This window comes from Phasianus colchicus, chromosome 1 (assembly GCF_987193195.1).
Source record: "Phasianus colchicus chromosome 1, bPhaCol1.hap1.1, whole genome shotgun sequence".
Taxonomy (NCBI): domain Eukaryota; kingdom Metazoa; phylum Chordata; class Aves; order Galliformes; family Phasianidae; genus Phasianus; species Phasianus colchicus.
This window is the reverse complement of record NC_143436.1, coordinates 108,441,639-108,465,867: the sequence shown is the minus strand read 5'-3', so window position 1 is coordinate 108,465,867 and position 24,229 is coordinate 108,441,639. Positions and strand designations below refer to the sequence as shown.

The 24,229-nt window shown below is 42.6% G+C and overlaps 1 protein-coding gene across 1 annotated transcript; it reads left to right on the top strand.

Annotated features, from left to right (window-relative positions):
- Positions 1-22,536: 22,536 nt before the first annotated feature.
- Positions 22,537-23,702, top strand: CLDN14 (claudin 14). The gene has a single exon (XM_031612684.2). It carries the CDS (start codon positions 22,629-22,631, stop codon positions 23,334-23,336), a length of 708 nt encoding a protein of 235 aa, XP_031468544.2. The 5' UTR covers positions 22,537-22,628; the 3' UTR covers positions 23,337-23,702.
- Positions 23,703-24,229: the final 527 nt, after the last annotated feature.

Below are 24,229 nucleotides of genomic sequence, written 5' to 3'. Positions count from 1 at the left end.
GGGCAGCCCTGCCCACAGCAGGGGTTGGGGTGGGTGGGCTTTGAGCTCCCTTCCAACCCAAGCTGTTCTGTGATTCTCTGATTTATTCAACAGGACAGAGATTCCTTAGTGATGTTCAGTGCTCCACAGGAAACAAGCCCTTTGGACCCACTTCTTATGAAAGGAGCAGTAAATTCATCCCACCCATTACAGCCCATTGCTCTCTGTGGTGTGAACACTGGGGACCGTCCTGGCAGATAGGGCTCCAGATCCAGCTTCACTGCAGAGAACTCAGAGACATGGGAGCTTAACAGAGGCACCAGCTTCTACATCATGTACTCCCAAATACCTCAGCTTCCCAAGAGACAAAAACACCACACCACATTGCTCACAAAAACAAAACAAACAAAAAAAACCCCACCACATTTTCTTAGACTTACCCTGCTTAATTGACCAAAAGAAGAGAGAAAAATATTTTCTGTTTCAGGTTCTTCTACGAAGAACAAAAGGTAAACGTTATCCAGCATAAAAGGACTTGAAAACCAAACCCAAACTCGCATGAGCTTTCACTCCAGCGACAAAGCAGCTTGGCTATGCTCCATTAAGGAAGGCACAGCTGGCAGGTGCGGGAACTTCAGATCTTCTGGTTTAATCCAGTCCTCACAGGCAAAAGTAAGTAAATCAGTGTAATTTTTCACACATGGCTATACTGACCCTCTGGTAACCCTCCTTCAACCCCAGTTACAGAGAGGGAAGTCTCACCCCACTTCTCCCCACTTCTGCAGTGAATTCCCTAACTAGGCAGCACTGGGGCTCTCCTCTCCAGTGGAGCAGCCCTAGCAGGTGTGGCACTGCTCTTTCTCTGCTTCTGACCTGGGCTATAACCTTCCCAAGGGTGTAAGGTCTGTAACAAAGCTCATTATGTCTGAACTGCATTTCTGGTGCCTCTCGTATTGCACATAATCTTCCTGCAATATTTAACTATTGAAATTCCTGCTGCAGAAACTTGATGTTTTCTGTGGAGCATCCATTAAACAAGATAGTGCTACGTTTTGAAGCAACAAAACGTTTGTTCTTCGGCACGCTTACTCAAGCATGTGCATAAAATCAGTGTATGTGATATGAAATGTATGCGAGTAAGGTTATTCACAAAGATAGTGGTAATAGAAGTGTTTAATTGGCAATTGGAAAAACACTTGAACCAGTTACAACCTGCACAGAAGTGTTTTATTCCTTTTGCTGATGGCCTCAGAGAAAAAAAGTAAGAGGAAATAAACCCCAAAACACTATTTCTGTTCATGCCCTAAAACATAACACATCATGAGCTTGAGTGAGAGATAATCTTCCTTACTCCTTTTCAGGCACTAGGTGTGGCCATAAATCCCTGTGTTTGACTGATGAGGTAAAGACAGCTTTTCAGCCTTCATTCCATATTGCCTGACTTATACAGCTTTAAAAATTATGTCAATATTGCCTTTGCAGTGTAATATTTTTTTAGTTCTCCTTGGGTCTATTTTAAGTTTGCTTAAAGATAAAACAGCCGATAATTAATTTGTGCAAAAGAAAAGGCAGATCCTTAAATCCTTTCCTGCTGGAGAGCAAACCAAAGTGTGTGCTTAGCGATGGAGGTAGTTAAGGGGTTTCTCATATTCCTCCTTTTCCCATGAGGAAGAAGGTGATTTGTCAAAGCCCTTATTATATAGGAGGATCCACTTACAGTGTTTGCAGACATGAATTCAATCCCAGGCTATGAGTTCTAGCATTCTAATAAAGATTCCCATATTAGTACTGCTGATCAGCATCGTGCTGCTTGAATAAGTTGTTCACGAAGCCTCCATTTGAAATACTCAACAAAAAGCAATGTATTGCTATTAGTCACACATAACCCAAAGTTAATACATTTGGAACGTTATCCCTTAGCTATCCATTAAGCAAGCCAGAGAGGCAGGCCTCCTAGCAAACTGCCCTCTTTCCCTGATTTGCTTTAGATGCATTACAAATGCCCACCAGTGAGAAGCAGAGTTTTCCAAAACTGTTCTGAACAAGATAATTGGATGCTGAAGGTGACAGTACCTCTTCTACTTCAGAAAAAGCTGCTGCTGAAAACTCACTTGACACAGATGACTTCTTTTGCCCACTACCGACCTGCATCCATCAGACTCCAGTTCCTGCTCTGGTCCTTAGAGATGTGTGCTGTGTGATATGGCTAGTGCAGCCTTTAGTTTGGAACTTTTGTTTGGTTGGATATCAGGCAGTTCTTAAACCTGTAACAATCTCTCCTAGTCATTTTATTCAAAGAGATGATCATTGTGAAGCAACAGGATTCCCACCTTTCTACACCAGGTGAAATTCTGCCCGTCTTCATTGAGTGAGCAGCATTTTCAGAAGAGAATTCACCATATGATGCTGTTTTGCTTAATTTTTAAGTTCTTCTCCTTACCTCACCAGCTCAGTTCAGTATCTAAAGAAAAGCTTTGCAGCTGTTAGTTCTGTGATGTAGTTGGTTTTGAGGGGGCTCCTTGAAAACTCAAGAGGGCACATCTTCTGCCTCGATCTCTGTGAAATCTCAGGCAGATTCACACAGAATCGTAGAATCACAGAGTGGTTTGGGTTGGAAGGGGACTCAAATCCCACTCAGCCACCCCAACCCCTGCCATGAACAGGGCTGCCCCTCCACCATCTCAGGCTTTCCACGGCCCCATCCAACCTGGCCTTGGGCACCTCCAGGAATGGGGCACCACAGCTTCTCCAGGCAGCTGTGCCAGCACCTCACCGCCCTCTGGGGAAAGAATTTCCTCCTGACATCTAACCTAAATTTCCCCTCTTTTAATTTAAAACCATTCCCCCTTATCTACCACTATTAAACTGTGTAAAATCCTGCTTAGGAGCTCCCTAATAGACGTAACTGCTGTTATTTGGTCTGAATTTCTTTTAGTAGAATTGTCTGTAATCTGTTTCTGCTTATAAACCGAAGCTTATACCCTATATGAAACAAGCTGTAAAAAGAAACAGAAGAATTTGTTAAATCCAAAGCACTTACTAGCAGATTCTTGAAAAGTTTTCTTTTAGGACACGTTGCTGAGAAACATACAGCGTAAAGTCACAAAACATTAGTTAAACAGCAGGAGAAGTATGCAGGTTTTGATCTTTCCTACCATATTACCATTATCCACCGGAGATCAGCATTTACTACTTTTTCCCCGCCATTTTTCGGAGTGGTGAAATTCAGTTCTTTGCATTTACAGAAGTGACTGATCAAAACACTTTTCTGATAGGGGCCCTGAAAACATTTCCTGTTGATTTTGAAGCCTAACAGTTGGATTTGTCTCTGCTCAGCTTTAGCCACGGCAACCATGACACTTCTGCTGTGTTGGATTTCAAGATGTTTCAAATTTCACATGCTGAAAGGACATCTAGAGGGAGGCAAAAAGAGATGTATGTGTCATGATGAACAACTTCAAAAAGGGGTGAGGGAGAAGGCTGCCTTTGCAGGCCAAATGCACTTCACACCTCTTGAGCCCTGGGGTTCCATCCGTGCTATCATGGTCCATCTCAGTTCCCTGACTCACTGCTTCAGCAGTATCAGTTTAGACTCCTCCTGTGTGGCAAGGGCATTCTGTGTCCTTCTTAATGCCCTTCTCACTCCTTTACAGTGGCTTTTGTTATTCTTTATCCCAGCAACTCTGTTTGCTTCGTATATGAGTCCTACAGTCTTCACCTACAGGGATTGTCAGTTTTCCCTTCATCACTTCTACTCCAAATGTAAACTGCTGTCCGTACATGAGTTTTTATGCAGTATTTGCTGCTGAAATATACAGTGAAAGATATATTGTAAATATTTTTGCTGAATTTTGTCACACATTATTTTGGAAAGGATGTAACTCTTACAGTACTAAACTGCTTTGGAAAAAGTGTTCTTCTGTATTCTGGGAGACTTCGAAAGACAAAGGACTTTTTATGGTTGAGGTTTTTTTTATTTTTTATTTTTTCCCTCAGCATAAAGCAAAGAAGCCAAATAAACTACTGAACCCTCCTGAATGGGACTGTGAGTCAGCTTCAGGGAGAATCAAATCAACAACCTGTCATCTTGCCTTAGCTTTAGGAGGGTGGGGGAGGCTTGAATTGCTGCAGCTCTTCTTAAGGAAAGTGCCTATCACCTGGTTTCTGCTGCCAAGTGCGTCAAGGGGAACTGGGATTCTAAGTTCTTGCTTTTAATCAAACCATATCCCTTTCTGAAGCTGGGTTCAGCAATTGGCTCAGCCTCTTCCATGCACAGAAGGTCTGTGTACTTTAGACTCTCAGCCTCCTTGCACATGTAACTTTTTCAGAAATGCACAAGAGACATAGGAGCTCAAGCCACAGCAATGTGAAAAGATAAAGGCTCCTAAATCTCTTTTGGTGCTTGAGAAAGGGCTAACTGTTGTCCCTTCTGATCATAGTGAGAGGAAGAAGGAAGAAAGATGGGCTGTGAGGCATGCCTGTGCCATTTCAAGATTTTAGAGCTGAAAGACAAAATCTTTGAAGCCAGTTGTGTAACTGGATTGGGAGTCCAGAGGGAGTGCAGAGCACTGGTGTGAAGTGCTTTCTTTGGCATGTCTGACTCAGGAGACAAGTCTTATGAACCAGCTACAGGTTCTGAGTGCCTTTTTGTGGTTAACTCCAGCTTGAGAATGTATTGCTTGCAATAGTCTAACTTGAAGGTGATGAAAACATAGTTTGCTCAGCCAAGTTCCACATCCAAATCTAAGGGGCACAATTTCCTGGCTAGTTTCAGAAGAAATTAGGTGTTCCTGTTGTTATTTTGGTTTCCTGAATCAGAAAGAACAATGGGAACCTTAGGACCACATCCATCTTAGCTGTGGGAGGACCAGTTCTTCCAACAGAGATGAGGCCATAGCTCCAACAGTCCTCTAGGTTTCTTCCTTCTTGCTACATTCACTTGTTTTCTCCAAGTTATTCCCCAGAAGAGATATTTTTTATATGTTTTTCAACTTTCTTCAGACTGCAGATATCTAGAAAAAGAATTGTCAGGCCAAGGAAGAGAAGGGTGGACTCAGGCTTTTGGGATAGTGGTGGCCCATATCTCATGGGGTATGGTTGTCCCAGCTCATGGTTTGACACCACCAGCTGACAGGAAGAGAGTGCTAAGATGGCACTCGTGTGAGAAGATCAAGAGACACAAGAACTAATTGGAATCTCTTTATTCCAAGATGGTCTATATGGCCAGAAGCCCTAGTACTAGTATGGGCATTTGTTACTTTGGGTTGTGTCAATTTACTCTGCTACCTTTCTTCTAGTACAAGAGTACATTTTCCACTTGTTGCTGAGATCCTGCCAGTTCCTACAGGCTGCATGTCATGAATCCTTGATAATGCAGCATATTTCAACAGCTTTTCACACTGATGATTGCAGATTGCTGCTGACAGTTTTTCTCTGAAATGAGCCTTATATGGTTTTTGACACTTACGAGAACAGTCATGATTCACTTAAGAGTTGCTGCAAGGCAATATGAATGAGTTTAAAATCTGGCCTGTTTCTACCACCCTTCACGTTACACACAGAGTTCAGAATACTTTGTAAGGCCTTTTGCTCAGACTATACTAAATATGGAATGTCTTATCATCAGCGTGCTTACATCCAGCAGATGAGATCTGGTGCTAGCAGAGGGAGATTCAAATGATATTCCTTGACGGATTCAGAAGATCAGCTCTGTTGTAAATACAGGGGTGATGTAGAGTAAATGCAGGTGAGTAGGGTTATATGTAGCTGTGTTGTGTGTATCAGGAGAAAAAGCAATTTGAAGGTGTGAGTTTGATTATTAATTTGGTTATTTTTGATTCTGACTTCTTGGTGGATAGACAAGCATATGAAAGTGTCGTACGAGTAGTTTTGTTTTCCAGTTGCTGTTTTTTATGTCTGTAAAATCTGCATATTCTGTATGTATCTTTATTTACTTCATTTACTTGCAGTCACCCTGCAAGAGCAATGATGACGGTCTTGGCCACACTTTTCTGTTACTGTAGTTCTTTTTTTGGTAGGCATCCCAGACAATAAAAGACACAACTACATGTTCTCAAAATGCGCTGGGCAGACAGTGTCACAATACAAAGATTGCTGTTACCTAACTTTGCTGATGTTTGAGACCTCATCACGAGATCTGCCCTGAAGACTTATGGAGGAGTAAGGCTCAGAAATGGGAGATTAAATATGAGCCCTCAGAAGGGATCTAAGCTCAGTGTGAGAAGTTATCTCCAGGAGGAAATGAGAAATGTGGGAATGTACTCCAAGAACTGATCCTCACCTACTGTGTGACCTAACAGTTTAATACCTCGGTTTCTCTTTTTGTGTCATGTTATCTACCTTCTTCTGTAGATCTTTCTCAGATTGAGAATGTAGCAAGTAAATATTATGCTATGTTGTCTGAGGTGAACAGAAGAACTCTCCTATAGTAATGTGCATCGCTTTTCCTTGACTTGGAGAAGCAGATCCCTACTCTGAAGTTCGCTCACTCCATGTGTCTGGCCTGACTTATACAGGCCTTTCCTTTTAATCGCGGAGCAGAGCCCCTAGACATGTTGGATAGCATCCATTTAGTATGCTGTTTTCCACACAGTGGCTATCAAAACCTATTTCTGCTCACCTGACAGTGAAGAAGATTGAAGATTTTTTTATTCCAAAGCAAACAAAAGTAAAAGCTTTTGCTGACCTATTGCCCCTTGCCTGAGGACTTGGAAGTGAGCTACAAATTGCGTGTCACTCAGCAAGCCATTATAAATTCAGCATGTTCCTTCTATCCAAATCAAAATGTTGATACAATTTGGTGCTCAGACGGGGCTAGCTCACCATGCCCTGCAGGGAAAGGCCCAGCAAGGTATGGCCAACACAGTGCCAGTGGGACCAGAGGCCTTCCTGGGAGGTCAGTTGTATATGTTCATGTCTGCGTAAAAAGAGTGTAGCTGTCTATCCTTCAGAAACCAGAACCCACGAAGTGCCAAATGCCTTCAGTTCCCATTGACTTCAGCAGCCACTCATTAAGAGTGATGGTGTCTGTAAGGAGAAGAGCCTGAGCCCTTGCACACATTTTGTTCTTTTTGTTTACCTGGTAAAACTGATGCCATTCTATTAATCTGTTCAGACTTATGGCAGCTGTTAGTATAATACTTTCTGTGTTTGATTCTCTTCGGGTTGTCTGTGTCCTGAAGACAGCTGAGGCAATGGGAAGCTAATTTTATGTGCCTGTAGATGCACTTCTCCGTGATTTCTCTCAGAATGAGTTCCATGGCAATGGGAAGCTACTCAAGCAACATCCTCAGGTTTTCACTTCTAACATATTTTTTGTTTTTTATTTTTTCCCCCCCAAAAGTGATTTTTGCTGGTACCCCGAGGTACATGGGTTGCTCCATGACTGCCATAGAAATTTTGAAATACAGATTGCTTTCATGATGTGCCCAGAAACAAACCTCACAACCCTAATTATTTTCAGATCATTTTCCATCTCATTGATATAGCTTTTTCTCAGTATCAGTGAATGTCAATGAGGACTTTTTATTACTGGGCCACTGGATGTAAGAGAAAATAATTTGAGGTCTAGTAAAACAGTAATAATTCAGTGGTCAATATATTCAGATGTGTCTGGAGAGGTTTCAGGGTTATTGTCTTGGTGGAAATACCATGGTTTCGGGGGCCTGAATTTGCCATTTACTTTTTGTTTCGGAAGCTGCAGTATTCAGGCTAAGAATATGTAGTTTTCACAAACAGAATCTGATAGAAATAACATATGTCTTTTTTAAAACAATGCTTGGTAATAAACCCAGACCTCCAGTATTTTAAAGATATATGTAAAGCTTTGGTGCCAGCTACTCAAAAATCATTTAGAGACCAGCAACACAGGATCAGATTCTGCTGCTGTTCCTCAGCATGAGTTGTATTTTTCTTCAATTCAACTCTTTTGAGGCTAATTTGTAAGCAGATAAAACTTGGTGTGAGAAAGAGCAGTAGAGCTGGGCCCTGAGTCACACAGCACTTAGCAAAAATTAAAAAATACCATAGGCTCTTGAAATTTTCACTGAAGACTGGTGTTCACCAGCAAATAATTATTATTAAGGTGATAACAGCAAGTCTTGGCTTCACTGGCCTTTTACTACTTTGAGTGAAGTTATTTGCCAGATTATTAGTATCTTGGCACTCAATGCAAAAAAAAAAAAAGAACAACCCAAAAAAACTAAAACAGCAAAAAACCTGTAGTTTTCCATGGTTCTTAAAGCTGAGTATACATTTATTGAATGAAAGCATTTATTAAACATACGGGGACAGATTCTCAACAGAAGTAATAACTTGCCTCCACTTGCCAAGGACTCCTGCTTGCTGTGTTTTGTTATGCTGACAACTGCAGGTTGCATGGGTAGAAAATGGTAGAAAAAGGAAATGGGTGGAAATGTGGCTTTACTCTGGAGAATCAAACCATTTTATATCTTCTCATTTGATGTAGATCTGAACTCTGCGGCTTGGGTTGCCCTCACAGTTTTGTTCATTACAAAATCATGAGTGGCACAGAGAAGTGGGGAATGACTGTTCTAACATGGGAAACAGTTTAATATTAAGCATTTGTATGGGTTGAAAAAGTAGTTAGAGAAAACAGCGAAAGAAAAAGTCATTAAGATGAAATGCAAAGATAACATTTCAGGGTCAAGAGGTCTGTGATTGTCAGCTTGCTGGAGGCAGGGATGTTATTCTGGAAATGGTACATGCTTTTCTGTTTTTACTCTTTCCTAAAGCTCAGCTATTGGCACTTTTGGGATACACTACAGGAAAGCATGGAGCTTTGATCTAACTTGCTTGTAATTTTTTTTTTTTTATATTGATAAGTAAAACACATTTTTGAGTCAAAGAATGAGAAAAACTTTCAGAAGGAGGCTGCTTTATATTGAGATACACGCTTATTCTGTGACCTGGATTTAAAATATAACTTAAATCTCCCAAATTAGAATGGTTCAGATCATTTGGTGTGATCTCATCACCATATACGTTGATGGTACAGAATTACTAGGCGAAGGGAGACTTTGATGCCAAAATTCAGGCTGATTAAAATTAAATGGAGTGTTTCCAGTTTACAGAGTTTGTTGAAACTTTGTCCACCTCTAGATAATCAATTTGATCTCCAGGAGAATAGAGCAAATCTTGCAGGCCTCCTCAGTTTTCCTTACCTTGGCTCAACTTCCACTGAAACATGTAGGCCTTTCAATGACATAAGGCATTCAGATGTTTCCCAGCAATGCTAAATATCAGAAGATAGACCATCCAATTGGTTGAATATAGGGTGGTATTAAAGGGAAATTAAGATCCTGCAAAGAAAGCTGTAGTAGGTGTTCAGAGGCACGAGTTATGTGCACCGCTGGATTCTGACATACCTTCCTCTGCTCAAGTAGACATCAAACAAAAAGGGCTGCACATTCACGTTGCTTAATGCTAGCTTGAATTAAGATCTGCTAGCACAATTCTTGTCTTTCATCTGTTCTCAGAATTTATCACCGGTTGAGGTGACTCAAGCAATTATGTCCTCTGAAAGCATATCAGTGTGAACAGTGACAAAGAGATAATTTGACACCATCCAGAAGTAAAATCTTGGTCCAGGACTTATTCAGTGGTAACTTCAATGGGTACTGAACTTGGGGCTGAGAGATTTCTATGTTCATCTATTTATCACATCTATATAGTGAAAAAAAAAAAAAAAAGAAAGAAACATGTAGATAAGGCAGAAAACATCTAGGGATGATCAGTGATGTGAGTCGCAGAGAAGCTACACAGATGTCAACAAGAGGGCCTGCAGGCTGTTATTTCCTCCTCTTTTGCAGTAATTGATTTGTAAAATGTTTCACCAGCCATACAGCACAACGTGCTGCACTGCTTTATCTATCAGCATTCAGATGATCTAATGCTACTGGCCAAATCCAAGAGATGATTGTTCCATAGCATATATTAAGCCCCAGGAAAAGGAAGAAAGCTTTTTTTTTCTGTGTGGAAACAGGCTTATATTTGTATCCTCAGCAAGGCTTTAAAGCAGTTCTGGGGGGCAAGAGAGTTTTCATGGAGAATCTGATACATAACATAAAGAGAGATTTGATACATAACATGAAGAGAGCTTGACCATTTCTGCATACCTTGAGCCTCAGGACTCAGCAGCTGTTGTGATCTTCACAGGATGCATAATATTCCAGTGATATGTGAGAGAATGGAGAACAAATAAAACAGAAAGAGGAGGGATTAGATAGTTTAGGTCCAAAAAGCATTAAGCAGCCCCTGATAACTCCTGGGAACTATTTATTGATTCCTTCTATGCACTGTACATTCCCATTAAGTGATTTCATTTCCTTATTTCTCCTAATCAGTTTGCTTGGTTTAGAAGTCTTTTGCTCTTTGCAGCCTGGAGGTGCACAGATAAGTTCCATCTCTCATGTGGCTACGCTTTTTATTGCATGTGAAAAGTTGATACAATAAAAGTAACTCCTTGGAGCCAGTAGGTCTGGAGATTTCATCCTCACGAATTGCTGTGCCAAGGAAGTACTGGAGGGTTAATTGCTGCATTAGGCTTTGGCAGAAAGTCATGCCTTTTCCCATCTCTGTGATGGGCACTAACAAAGTCACTGGAAGATGTGGCTGCTTATGAAAAGCATATTGATGCCTTGGAAATAGTAGGAAGGGAGTAGGAATAATAATGAGTCAGTGTACTGTAATCATAGAATCACTGAGCTGGAAGGGACTCTTAAAGGCCATCTGGTCCAACCCCTTGCAATAAACAGAGACACCTACAACTCCATCAGGTAGTCAGAGCCCAGTTCAACCTGATCTTGGGTGTCTCCAAGGACAGGGAGCCATTATAACAACAGTAGTAGTGACAGCAGTACAACAGCACTGGAATAACCCCAGGTGTCAGGCTAGCCAGGGCACTTCGGCAAGTTTTTGTTCCTTCTCTGGGAACTCTTCTTACAGCAGGGCCACCCATGAGGTTCTTCAGGGACAGAGCAATCCTGGCCACCTGGTACTCCCCTTGCAGATTTTGCAGTCAGTTTAGGGCTGGAATTCCTCAGCCTGGCTGCTTGGCAGCACTTACGTCCAAGCCAGGAAGAAAAATCCACAGCTATACGGGAACAAGAAGGAAATGAAAACAGAGGTCCAGGACACTGAGTATATTTCTATTGGCTCTGCCTGCCGGGTGCAGTTTATCAGTTCCCGAAAGGTCCCTCCTTCGCAGATATTTATGGAGGCATCTGCAGCAGGCAACTGGACAGTACCTTAGTGGTTGAAAAATAAACCCGCAATACCGCATTTCCCATTCTTTGGAATATGGTAAAAGTGTTTCCTGTTCCTTTCAGCTCCTAAATTCAATATATTCACCAGCTAATGAAAAGACACTGGCACATGGTCTGGGGAGACACATGTTCAAAGGAAACAAACCTGCACCACCAGTACTTTCCAAATTAAATAAATGCCCTTGTCATTGTATGTACTTTTGTAAACTAAGATACCAGCACTGTGAATCACTTTCTTCCGTGTGTTGCTGAGCCCCTTGGAAGACCTTTGCACAAAGGTTTTGTGCACAAAGTATTTGTCTCTGTTTAAAAAGTCACGGGTTTCCTCTGCAGCGCTCAATCATACTCATTTGGTGATGTCCTGCAGTAAAGACATGCAGTCGACTTGGAGTCATGCATCATTTAGCATTGGTAATAGCACAGTTCATCACAGACTAGAGTGGAGTGTCCATCCCCATCTTGCTGCTTGGGGAGGAGGATGATGTACTATTGGAAAAACACGAGCATCAGTCCTGCCCTCAGAGCAGGACTCACTCTTCCTTGAAGCTCACATTCAGCTCATGAGGGGCAAAAAGCCATCCCATTGCAGAGATCCAGCACCAGACTGAAGGCTCCATTTAATCCTGCTTAAGGAGTTTTGAATATTGTATGGGTCTGCTACCCCCTCACAAGGGGAGAATTTTCACCTCAAAAGGCCAGGTAATAGAAGAGCTCCTGACACCCACTCACTCCTCCCAAAAAAAGCCAGCACTGGGCCCAGAAACAAGTCTGTAACTTGAGTTGCAGAGCAGTCTGGATGCAGATTGAGAATGACCAGTGCTGTGTTTTACATGAGTGCAGCTCCTCTTACTTATTACGCTGCTTTATGATTCCGCATAGACAGAAAGGATTAAGTTCCCATTCATATCCAGGGACACACTAGCAGCTATTAGATGTAGTTCGTCACCTGTTCAAATCCCACATGCATTGATAGGAAAATTAAATTCAATTTCCTTTCAAGTTTAAATATCTCTAAAGATATTTCCCAAACCAGGAAAGCACTCAAGTGAGTGCCTCACCCCAAGCATGAGAGTAGAGCTAGCAAAGCTCCTGGACAGGGTTGTGATCCGTCACTGATATACACCTGCACCCAAGAGCACATGGCATGAGGTTAAGGCACTGGGGTATTAGAAACACTTGATTATTGTTGAGGTCCTATGATTTTGCTCCTGTCTGCAAGATTTTCAGTTAAAAAAAAAAAGATCAACCGAAAACGCAAACCAACACACCAACCCAGGGAAATTAGCTACAGAAAGGCAACATTTCAAAAGCACATAGTTCTCTCGGTCTCGTGGGGAAAATTTTACACAATCCTAGTTTCAAAATAATGTTCAAGTTGCAAAATTGAGCAATCATAAAAGTCAGGAAATTTAAAAAGTTAGTATGTGTCTTTCAATGTTAGCTCAGCAATAGCAAATATATATGGTGGGAGTTTATACTTGCAATTTCTGGGTTATATATTTATAAAGTTTATATATATATAAACTTTAAAGTATTCTTGTTGACCTTTAATAAGCAACATAAACTATATCGGGTATTTTATGTCTATAAAAGGAATCTTAATTATAAGAATTTCCTTGCTTTGGAATTCAGAGCACTTGATTTTGAAATATAAAATGTCCCTACTGGGTTGCTGAGTTATTTTGGCTTTTTTCTCACTTATGGGTGAAAGTAATCACTGGGACAGAATGGGAGTTTCACCTGTGTCAGAACACAATTCTCACATCAGAATACTTTTGTGATGTTTATGAAGGGCTGTGATTTATAGAGCTGGTGAAGACTGACTTAATTCTGGGGGGTTGTTGTGAGAAGTACAAACTTCTGTGGTAAAGGAACCGCAGTGTTTCCCCCTTTCGCTGGCAGGAGAACTAAACCTCTCCAAACAAATGTTCTCTACCTGAAATTAATAATACGAAGCTGTTCCACAAAATGTTTAAAATACGGAATGATCTTTCCAGGCCAGATGTATGACTTTCTCAAATCGACGTGTTGTGGTTTAACTTACCGTGAAAACCTAAATACAGTGTGATGGTAGTGTTTAGATAAGACAGATGTAGAGTGCAGTGCAGGCTTGGTCTTGCAAAAACGCTGATCCTTATAAATGAGCTGTATTGCGCTGTGGGATTTTCCTGGCTGAGTATTTCAAAACCCAGGCTAGATTAAATCATCACAGCTGGGGAGAAAATATCAAGAGTTAAATAACTACTTTATGAGAGCTGTAAGAGTGTGAAAGTTTTAAGAAGTTAAATAATTACAGCACTCTCTGAGAGCTACAGGAAAGACAAATGAGTTTGTGGCCAGTGGTTGTATTTGTGGTAGTCATGTACCAAAAGACAAATGAAAGTGTCAAAGATGTTGGGAGAATTTCATGTGGGGCTATCACACAGCTATCAGACGAAACACAGAGCAATGCAGTGCAGTGAGGAGTCCCACACATGCTCAGCTCACAGAGAGGATGGCATCTTGGGCTCAGTGCTCCCACCAACTTTCATACTGCAATGGTGTCATGGGCGCTATGCAGTTAGTCGCAAGCATCCTGAATGCTCAGTCACTTAGCTGTCAGCTCATTTGAGTGGAACTGAATTGGTCTGAAAATAAAATATGTCTCCCATAGAATAATATAGAAACATGGAATCGTTGAGGTTGGAAAAGACCACTAGGATCACACAATTCAGCCATCAGTGCACCCCACCACGCCCACTGACCATGTCTCTCAGTGCCACATCCACACAGCTCTTGAATACCTCCAGGGATGGTGATTCTACCACCTCCCTGAGCAGCTGCCTCATCACTTTCTGACAAGAAATGTCTCCTAGCATCCAATATGAACTTCCCTGGTGCAACCTGAGGCCATTCCCTCTTGTCCCATCACTGTTACCTGCAAGAAGAGGCCAACCCCCACCTCACCTCCCTTCAGGTGGTTGTAGAGAGTGGTAAGGTCTCCCCTGGGCCTCCTCTTCTCCAGACTGAATAATCCCAGTTCCCTCAGCTTCCCTCGATATGTCTCCTATGATGGCACTCAAGTTTGTAGATCAACAGCTTTGTGTAAAATCTCCACTGGTGTGTTGCAAGACCAAAGCCAAAACAAACACTGAAGGGCAAGGAAGATCTTTTCATCAGGTTTGTTTCTGAGGTCTCAGCCCTTTAACAGGACAGGCTCAGGGAGTTGCTCTGCATTTATGCCTACACACACGAGCCCAAGATTGTGCCTTGGAGGCTGAGATACTGGTATGCTGGTTGCTCCCCTGGCTTTTGGAATGGCATTCTTGTGCAGTTCTTACAATGCTTACTACTCTGACAGCCTCTACACACTTTCACTGGGTTATCACATACCTGGATTTTTTCAGATACATCTTCAGCACACCCATATTGTATTAGGAATAATGGGGAAGCTTGGCCATTGATCTGGGGCTGACAAACATTGGTCCTCTCACAGTCACATTACCCGCCTGCCTGAGAGGGTCTGCCAGGCCTAGGCAGGTAGCACTGAGATCTTGTGTTGCCCCAAGACAGCATGGGTGCCACCAGTCTTGTGATGGCCATCCATGCAGGCCCTGCTTGGCTTGCGCATACAGCCAGGCCTACAGGATACATCCATACCTAAGAGTAGTACTGACCAGGTACATGATTATTTTCTGAGATCAGTTTATATAATCGCTAAAGGGAAACTGTGTCCTGGAGAAAGGATAATACAGGGCAGTATATCACAAATTACAACAATAAATGAAGCTGAATTGGGCTGAAAAAATACTTAAAGCATTATTAAGTAATATCAGTACTATGAGAGTGGGGGGACAAGGGGAAGAAGGAGTGAGCTTAGGTGGGATACAAGTAATAAAAAAGTATGATAACTTTCAGTAGGATTTGTAGGGAATACACATTAGCGAGGTAATCTGTTTAGGCTGATTCAAGGAAATATGGCTGGAAGAAAGAGCATGAGATTTTAGCTTGGCACTCAGGAGGTATTTCTGAACTGTGAAGCATACCAGACTGCAGAGCAGTCAGAAACTCCAGGACTTGAGTAACTCAAAGACTGACCTGGCAGAATCACCCAGGAGTAGCCTGCAGGCAGTGCAGTCACTGGCCATAAATTACCATAACTGAGGTACAAAAGGTAGCCAGCCAGCTACACACACACAGACTGTGGGACACAGCCCCAGACCTCTGCATCCCAATATACTGAGCCAAATGCTGTGTTGGTGCAAATTGGTGCTGCCCTGTCCCCACCACCAAGTGACACCGTGTGGATTTATGCTAGCAGAGAACCTGGCCTGAATGCTGTGACCTCTGAGCTAAAACAGCTCCAACAATCTCTTCATGCTCCAGGGCAATAAATACTCTGTTTTAGCTGCTAGACTTTCATAATCTGCCCGGGCAGCGATTAATTCACCAGCTCATGCTTGCTGACAGGAATCCTCCAGGGCACAGAGCCCCCCGTAAGTTCTGCGTCATTCAGGCTGCAACCTTTTCTGCAGATGTGGTGGCCTTTTAATCTGAGGGCCTGATAAAAGCCCAGCCTACGCACAGACTTTCCCTGCTTCCAGCAGATCATGTTCCAAAAGTGGATATGGTTGTTTCAAACGCAAGGCTATGAGAAGGCTTTCTGATGTTGATGTGGTTACATTTGTTCTGGAAGGAAAAGGCCCGTAACACATCGGTATGCAAACAATTGGGGTCTCAGTTCCCATGACTCCTTGTTTTGCACAATTGTTTTTACATACTGATACTGCATATAAATTCTGTAAACCAACCCCCAAGCGCTGAGATAAATTGTTATCTTGCCTTTTCCTTTTATACTACTTTCCAACAAAATGCTCCATTAAGCATAGAGCAGCATCTTGGTGGTCTCACTGTACTATATCATCATTTTAAGTAGTGATGAAATCACCCTCCATTGAAATTATTTCCATTTTGCATGGAGATGAAAGCCAAAGCTATCTAAAATGCAACCAATATTTCGTGTTTGGCAAGTGGAACCACATACATGACTTTCATGGCACCAAGCATTTCACAGCACAATATCTTGTCCCATCTCCCACTGAAATTTTAATTGTCAGTTTTGTTGTATCTTCTGAGCCCTCGAAATGAAGTTTGGCATCTGTGATTTGCCCAATACTCCTAAGAATGTTGTGGAATAACATGGATAATGCCCCCAGACAGCAGCCTCATTTGTGAATGCAACTTACCTGAATACAGCCCATTACTCTAGTTCAAGTGAGGTTCTAAAGAAATAAAGGTTGTTTCATCACGTACATATACAGTACTTCATAATGTTTGTGTGTTTGTGGATGGATTCAAATTACCCAAAGAGGTACTAATAACTCCAGCAGAGTTTCTTCCAAAGCCACAGTCAACATGTAAGAAAAGAGTCCATTATTTCCAGCATGTTAAACTTACTCATCTAGCAGCGTCCCATAGGCAAGCAAACATTTGCTAGATACAGTAAACCAGTTTCAGTGAAAGGATTGACTTTCTGAAAGAAAATGAATGTTGGTAGTGTTTATTTGCTACAGTGCTCTTTAAGACATTAATATTATAAATAAAAGGCAGTATCAAGTATCGCATGTAGTACTTTATAAATGTACCATTCATCATCTCCTTTTCCACGTTAAACTATGAAGAGGAACCCCTACCATAACATGGATGTTTATTATCTTTCAAAACTACTGATGTTGGCTACATTCAGTAAGAAATGAAATCATGTGAGCTGCAAGTGGTCCAGGCATAAGAGCCTTAGATCACATGCCAACCAAATAATTGTAACACATATATCCCTCTGTCCAAAGACATCAATCATTATACTATAATCAGTCATAGTTCAGCTTAGTTTTGTTCTTTGTTTCTTTTTTCCATACCATGGGTTTTATGGCTGGACTTTGAGATGCTGTTATAGGTGTAACAATGGACTTCAGGTTCACCACAGATTGGAGTACTTGAAGCATTGTCAGACTAAGCATCCAAAAACATGGATGGAGACATCAAAAATCACTGGACTCTTTTGAAATCTTTGGTCGAGAGAACAGTTTTGGAAATGTCTAAATGTACAAGTTTGGAAATATGTATATGTGTGTACATACACATCATTTCTTACAGGGAGTTGCTGATTGTTCAGTCCAGAGAAAAGAAGGTTCAGGGGAGACCTCATCACTCTCTACAACCACCTGAAAGAAGGCTGTGGCAAAGTGGAGGTCAGCTTCTTCTCCTAGGCAACAGTGATGGGACAAGAGGGAATGGCCTCAAGTTGCACCAGGGGAGATTTGGGCTGGACATCAGGAAAAAACTCTCAGAAAGAACAGTGAGGCAGTAACACAGTTGTCCAGGGAAGTGGTGGAGTCACCACCCCTGGAGGTGTTCAGAAGCCTTGTGGATGCGGCACTGAGGGACGTGGGCAGTGGGCATGGTTGGGGTGGGCTGACAGTTGGATTGGGTGATCTTAGTGGCTTTCTCCAACTTTAATGATTCTATGATTCTGGGGAAATACCTTCATCCTGAAAACATGATGTCAATTTGTTCAGTGCCAACTGCTATGTGCTACAGTCCTCCTCTTTGAGGCCTGCTCAGGTGCTACCTGATGTACCTCAGTGAGAAGACCCACTCCCCTCAGCTGCTGCTATTGACCCCAAATTGCAGATGGCAGCCTTGAGGGCAGCTCATCCTAGTGAAGATCTAAACCACCTCCTGAGGCACCTTCCTCAGCTCGGGGCTATCCAGAAGACTAAGGTGACAAAACTCCGAGCTCCAGGAAAGTAAAACTACTGGGATCAAATTGTGGACCCTTGTCAGCACCCATGACCCAAACAGAGACATGAAAAATCATCATATGGAAGTGCAGCTCATGCTGGGCCGGTTAAAACTCAGCAACTCTGCACAGGGAAGTCCTGCAGACTTTGGGATCTGCTGAGGGGCTCCCGCTCCTCCCACACATCTGGTGGAGCTGCAGCTGTGCAGCAGTGATCAATGTCAGAATTTGCTGCTAGGTCTTGCTTCACAGAGAGGGGTTAGAGTGGGTGTCGGGTCAGGGTTGGTTACAATGCGCCTTTCAAACTTTTATTGATTTCCTAATCTCTTCTTCAGGAAAAAATAAAGGGGGAGAAATTGAAGAACTATGCTGCAAGCTCTACAAACCTTATTTCCCGGAGATCTACTCACCCACGCCCACATACTGGGAGGGATTTCTTCTTAAAGAGAGAGAAATGCCAGCCAAATTTTCCTCCTAAAAGCATTTCAGGAGTTAGCAATTAAAGGGCCTTGGGATGGAGAGAAAGCCAAACTCAAAGTGAGGGAATGGATACCCTTGCTCAGCTGCCTGGCTGAAGCACTGCTAGTTCATTCCTTAAAGCTCTGTTTCAGCTGGCACTGATACATGTGCCCAGGCATTATTGAATTTGGGCTGTGTGACATTAAATGAGCACGTAAAATGAGTTCATACCTCAGGGCCTAGCTGAGCTGAGGTCCCCAGTGGGGAGCACTTCGGGTCTTACTCCTTGCTGGAAGGCTGAAAAGAACATCATCACACCTCACCAGCCTGCATCTGCATCTCCCCTGCAGAGCTTGAGGCTGACAGATTTTAAGAGTTTTTGAGAGAACCGGTGCAGAACTTGAGGAGCTGAGGTGAGCACTTGAGGAAGTGAAAGAACGCGTAGGTAAGGGCAGACAGAGAAGTATCAAAATTACTGAATGAAAACCCATCAGCAGAACTTTCTCAGCCCAGCAGATGAGAGTAACTACAGACAAAATCTGCATGAGAAGAAGCAATCCATAAGTCTGAAGAAAGGACTAGGAGAGAACAGAAACAAAAGGATATGACTGATACGGGTACAGAAGTAGTAAAATGAGAAACAATGAAAGAGGCAGCAGTAAAACATGCATCTGCCATTTAATCCGGAGTAAATACCCAGATTAGTGACATCAGTTTCTGCTGTTTATTTGGAGCTTACTTTGGAGACAAGTCTCCTAAAGCTACTGCAGCTGTGGTACAGCCCAATGGAAAGTAAAGCCTGGGGCTTATCCCAGCCATGGCTGTTCTTGTAAAAGACAAGCGACAGGCAGAACAAAAGTTTACGTGGAGAAGTGCTCCTTCTTCAGAGCTTTTGTGCTCTTAAAAGGTTGGCATAAGCTGAGAGAGTGATGAAAAAGAAAAGCTTCACAGTTCTTCACGAATTTCCACATTACTCTACAACCACTTGGTGCTTAGATGTGCTGTCCTGCTTGTCTTGGTCCAGTTATGGGGCCTTGGCATTAGGATCTAACAGAATAGCAGTGCTCACCAAAGCAGCTCTGTTGCGAGGGTTCAGGTATGCCAACTCACAGCTTCATGCTGTAATGAGTTAAACCTCACCAAGAGGATGAAGACAAAGTGGTTTACCTGAGATGATGGGACAGAAGCTGTACTGCTGTAGAGCAGAGGCAAACAGACACCACTGCAGCTGAAAGGGGCTTCTCCCCCAGGAGAACAGCCATTTGACCAGCCTCTGTATGTTTTCACCCAGGACAGATGTCTTCGCTTCCTCACAAAGGCTGGCTCTGGTTCTCTCATTTCCTAAAAAAATATTAACAAAACCAATCCATGCAGAAAAATGGCTTGTTGCTGTTCTTGCGTTTAACTAGGCCAGCACAGGAGAAAAATTCCACCAGCCACACACCTGATCCCACAGTGGTGGTCATGTTCCTCACGTAACCTGCTAGGAACAAAGCTGTAAGGTGAGACATTTTAACAGGGGCACTGATGTTCTTAGAGATAAAGGCATTACATTTCTGCTGGCTCTGTTGCTTTCAGATAGGGAGTGGGAGGGCCGCTCAGCTGTGCTTAAAGCATTACTCAACACCAGGGGCAGCTGGCATCCACTGAGGCACATGGAAAACGTGATGCCAAGCAAGCAGGGCTAATTAATACCCGTTTCTTAAATTAGAAGGCTCTTAATGGCTAATGTTTAAAAATAACACCCTAACAATATCTAAAAATAGCTGCTGCTGAGTCCCAGAGTATTCTGACCTCCATTAAATTGGAAGTCTATTTCCCGTGACTGGTGGTGTAAATCACATTTACCTTTTATATCCTGTTCTCTCTGGGATTAGCTGCAAAGCCTAATGCCTGACCTTGAAAGCTTGTTTGCAAACATAGAGGAGTAAGCTATGGCACCCTTCAGAGTGGTGTGCAATATAGGAGTTTAACATGTGAACTAAGCAATTGAAGGGAATGTCTTTGTGCCATGTCCCAGAGTGAGATCTGTTTCTGCCTGGTCCAGGAGGGGTGTTGCCAGGGTGAGTTCTCTGACAAGTGGTTTGCTTAGATCTAGCAATGAGGTGCCTTGCAGGAAAGAGTAATGTGAAAATAAATAAATAAATAAATAAATAAATAAAAAATAAATAAAAATCCCTCAAAGTTTAATTTTCCTTATGCATAATATAGTAAATAAAATAATCTGGAAGACAAACGAAGCTTGAGGACTTCTAGAGCTCTTCACCTAGCACATGGTGGGAAAAGAAACCAAACATTTGGTGCTGCTGGTGACAACCACCTGCTTACTCTCTCTGTGCACCTCCATGCTGTGCTTGGCTATAATGTTTGCCATGCTACATTGCAGTACCCTGTGACAGCTGTTACAGAGAACAGTATGCAATGCACCCTTACCTGGTAGAACTTAGAGAGACCGTGTGATACCCACCAGAAAAATGATTTCTGAGAGAAACCCTCTGCATTTTTCTCAATGCTTGCCAAGTGGGCAAATTACTTCCACAGCCACACACAACAGTTTATTTTTGTGTAAGCATTTGATACAGAGTGTCTGAAATGAGTTCTAAAATGTGCCACCCTAAAGCAAAGCTGCTCTTAAGTTTTGCAAGGGGCTGGTACTCACATTGGACCCCATCCAGCACCGCCTTCCTTCCCACTCTATATCTGCACCAAGCATATGCTCTCCATGCCAAAGAGAAAGAGCATGTCTGAGCACAAGTCTCCAGGTCTATAGGACTGCCAAACTCATGCACTCTCCATACATTTCTATTTTTTTCCAATCATCTGGTGCAAGGTCTAAGGTGGATTCTGGGTTGTTCTGGGAAGAGACGCTGCACATTTTTGTTATGCAGAGATCAGTGCCTGTCATGATGTCATCTGGAGACAAAAATTGCAGTCCTCCCTCATTACTGAGATAAGGTGAATGTAAACCAGCTTTCGCTTTCCTCACTCTACTTGTTCCAACAGTCTTCATTAGTTTCAACAGATGGTTTTCCTCCTTTTCCCTGCAAAAACTTAGGCTTTCCACGCAAACAGGCATCAGGTCTTTTGCAGGATTGGAGCCTAAATTTGTTTCTGTTTCTGAATTCCAAGTTGGATTTTGATGCAACTGTTATTTTATATATTAAAATATCAGGTTTCTGCCCACACACAAAATGCATGATGTATAACAGACCTTTCAAGACAGCCATTGGAACAGGCCACTTAACTGCGATTTATACCAAAGGAAGAGTTCCTATTCCTTGCTTTTCAGATGGAATTTATATATGACAAAACTGTGAAGGTGTTGCTCCTCAGAAGCTCCAGAATGTACATCTGGTTTCACATGCTGTCATTTAGCCCACAACCTAAAATCATAAGCTGAGTCTCCACAGAGGCTAATGAAAATTACTCCCCTTTGAGCTGCTTTATTAAAATGCAACCTCAAGAATTACTGGCAAGTCAGGAAAGAGGCTTTAATCCAATACTTGTTATCCTCTTCCACAGGTTTTAAATCACTCTCGTTGCTCCCCAGTTTGAGCAAATACACCCTCATTGTTTTTGTAGTCCTGCTGTGACCTTCTGGGAACGTTTTCATCGTGTAAAGCAACCTGCAGCTCCCTACTTTATAAATCTCACTCATTCTGAGTGTTAACACCAGCTAATTCTCTGCTTTAGGAGGAAATCATGTTTGTTTTAGTGAAGAGTCTGCTGGGAAGAAGAATATTTCAATTTAAAATATTTTTTTCCATTTCATAAATTGTCTCGAGTTTTCTTCCCAGTGGGCAATAGAAGCCTGTTTATATAAGCGGAGAGGGAAGCTTACTTTCCCATTACTTCCACAAAAATACGATTAACAGCGATAACTATGCTAATTATTGCACTAACCGCACTTGGAAGGCACCTTACTGGCTGGAGAGGGAATGCTTTTGGGTAATAATTAACTTCTTTTTTCCTCAATTACCTTTTATTAGGAGAGCGGAAGGTGTCAAAGTAAAACAGCTGCATATCTTCCAAGAAAAGCCCGTGTTTTCCAAAGGAATTCGAGCGGAGGTGCTTTATTAAGGGAACCGCTCAGGACAAACATTAGCATGGCAAGCACGGCCGTTCAGTTACTTGGCTTCTCTCTCAGTCTGCTCGGCCTAATTGGAACATTAATTGCTACTATTCTGCCTCACTGGTGGCGAACGGCGCATGTGGGCACCAATATTATAACAGCTGTGGCGTACATGAAAGGGCTCTGGATGGAGTGCGTCTGGCACAGCACGGGCATCTACCAGTGCCAAGTGCACCGCTCGCAGCTCGCGCTGCCTCCTGACCTCCAGGCAGCCCGTGCCATGATGGTAATTTCCTGCATCCTTTCTGTTCTGGCTTGCGTGATCGCCATCATCGGTATGGAGTGCACGCACTGCGCCAAAGGGACCTCTGCCAAAGCCTCCATCGCGGTCGCCGGAGGGATTGTTTTCATCCTGGCCGGTCTCATTTGCCTGGTACCCGTTTCCTGGACCACTAACGATGTCGTTACAGATTTCTACAACCCACTGCTTCCCCAGGGGATGAAGTACGAGATAGGCCAAGCTCTGTACCTGGGCTTTGTCTCCTCATCACTGACCATCCTCGGCGGTGTCCTGCTCTGCACCTCGGGTCAGTGCAGCACAGACCAGGCCCCACAGCAGCCGCGGCCCTACAGCAGCAGGACGGCTCCCTCCTGCAGACCACCAACTGCCTACAAGGGAAACCACGCTTCTTCTCTGACATCTGCTTCCCATAGCGGCTACAGATTGAATGACTATGTGTGAGTTCCCTATGAGCTGCCTGCGGGACGCAGCTGCATCAGAGTTTCTGCATGGCATAAGACAAAGCTAAGATGATTTTTAATTTATAAGGGTAACAATACAAAGTTTACTGTTGTTGGTTTTTTTTTTTTTCCTTCCCTTTCTTTCCATAGAAAGAAAGAATTTGAATCCAGAACTGCTCGCTTCAATGCACAGAAAATAAATGTAAAGAGAACTGTGATACTCCACGGACTGCAAATACCTGCCTACTTCAAGCTGGGGTTTTGCATGCAGGCAGTTCAAGAGCAGTTTTACTAAAAATAGTGTTTGAGTTTGTAGTTTCTGCCCTGCAACAACTACAAACTAGCCACAGCTTCTTACTTGAGCAGTGTTCCCACAAAAGAAGATGCAGTTTTGCCTAAAACAGAATTTCATGGCAAAGCACAGCAGTGATTTCCTGTTGAGTTTCTCATTTCCATAATGTATGATATCTCACTCTGTCAAGTTAGTTGTTTGACTTTTTTTTTTGTAGTGTTCAGAAATTTTAATACGAATAAAACCCATGTATTTGATAGCATGTTGTAGCCAGTATTTTAAAAGTTTCTGTAATGTTTTTACCTAATAAAAATAAGATTTTAATACTTTTTCGAAATATAATGGAAACAAACCTTTTCAGTGGATTACACAGTGATAAAATGGTTTGGGTTGGAGGGGAGTTCTAAGATCACCTAGTTCCAATCCCCTGCTATAGGCAGGGACACCTCCCACTAGACCAGGTTGCTCAAAGCCCCATCCAGCCTGGCCTTGAATGCTTCTAGGGATGGAACATCCACAACCTCACTGAGCAACCTATTCCAGTGTCTCACCACCCTCACAGTAAAGATTTTCTTCCCAATATCTAGTTTATCAGCTACAGG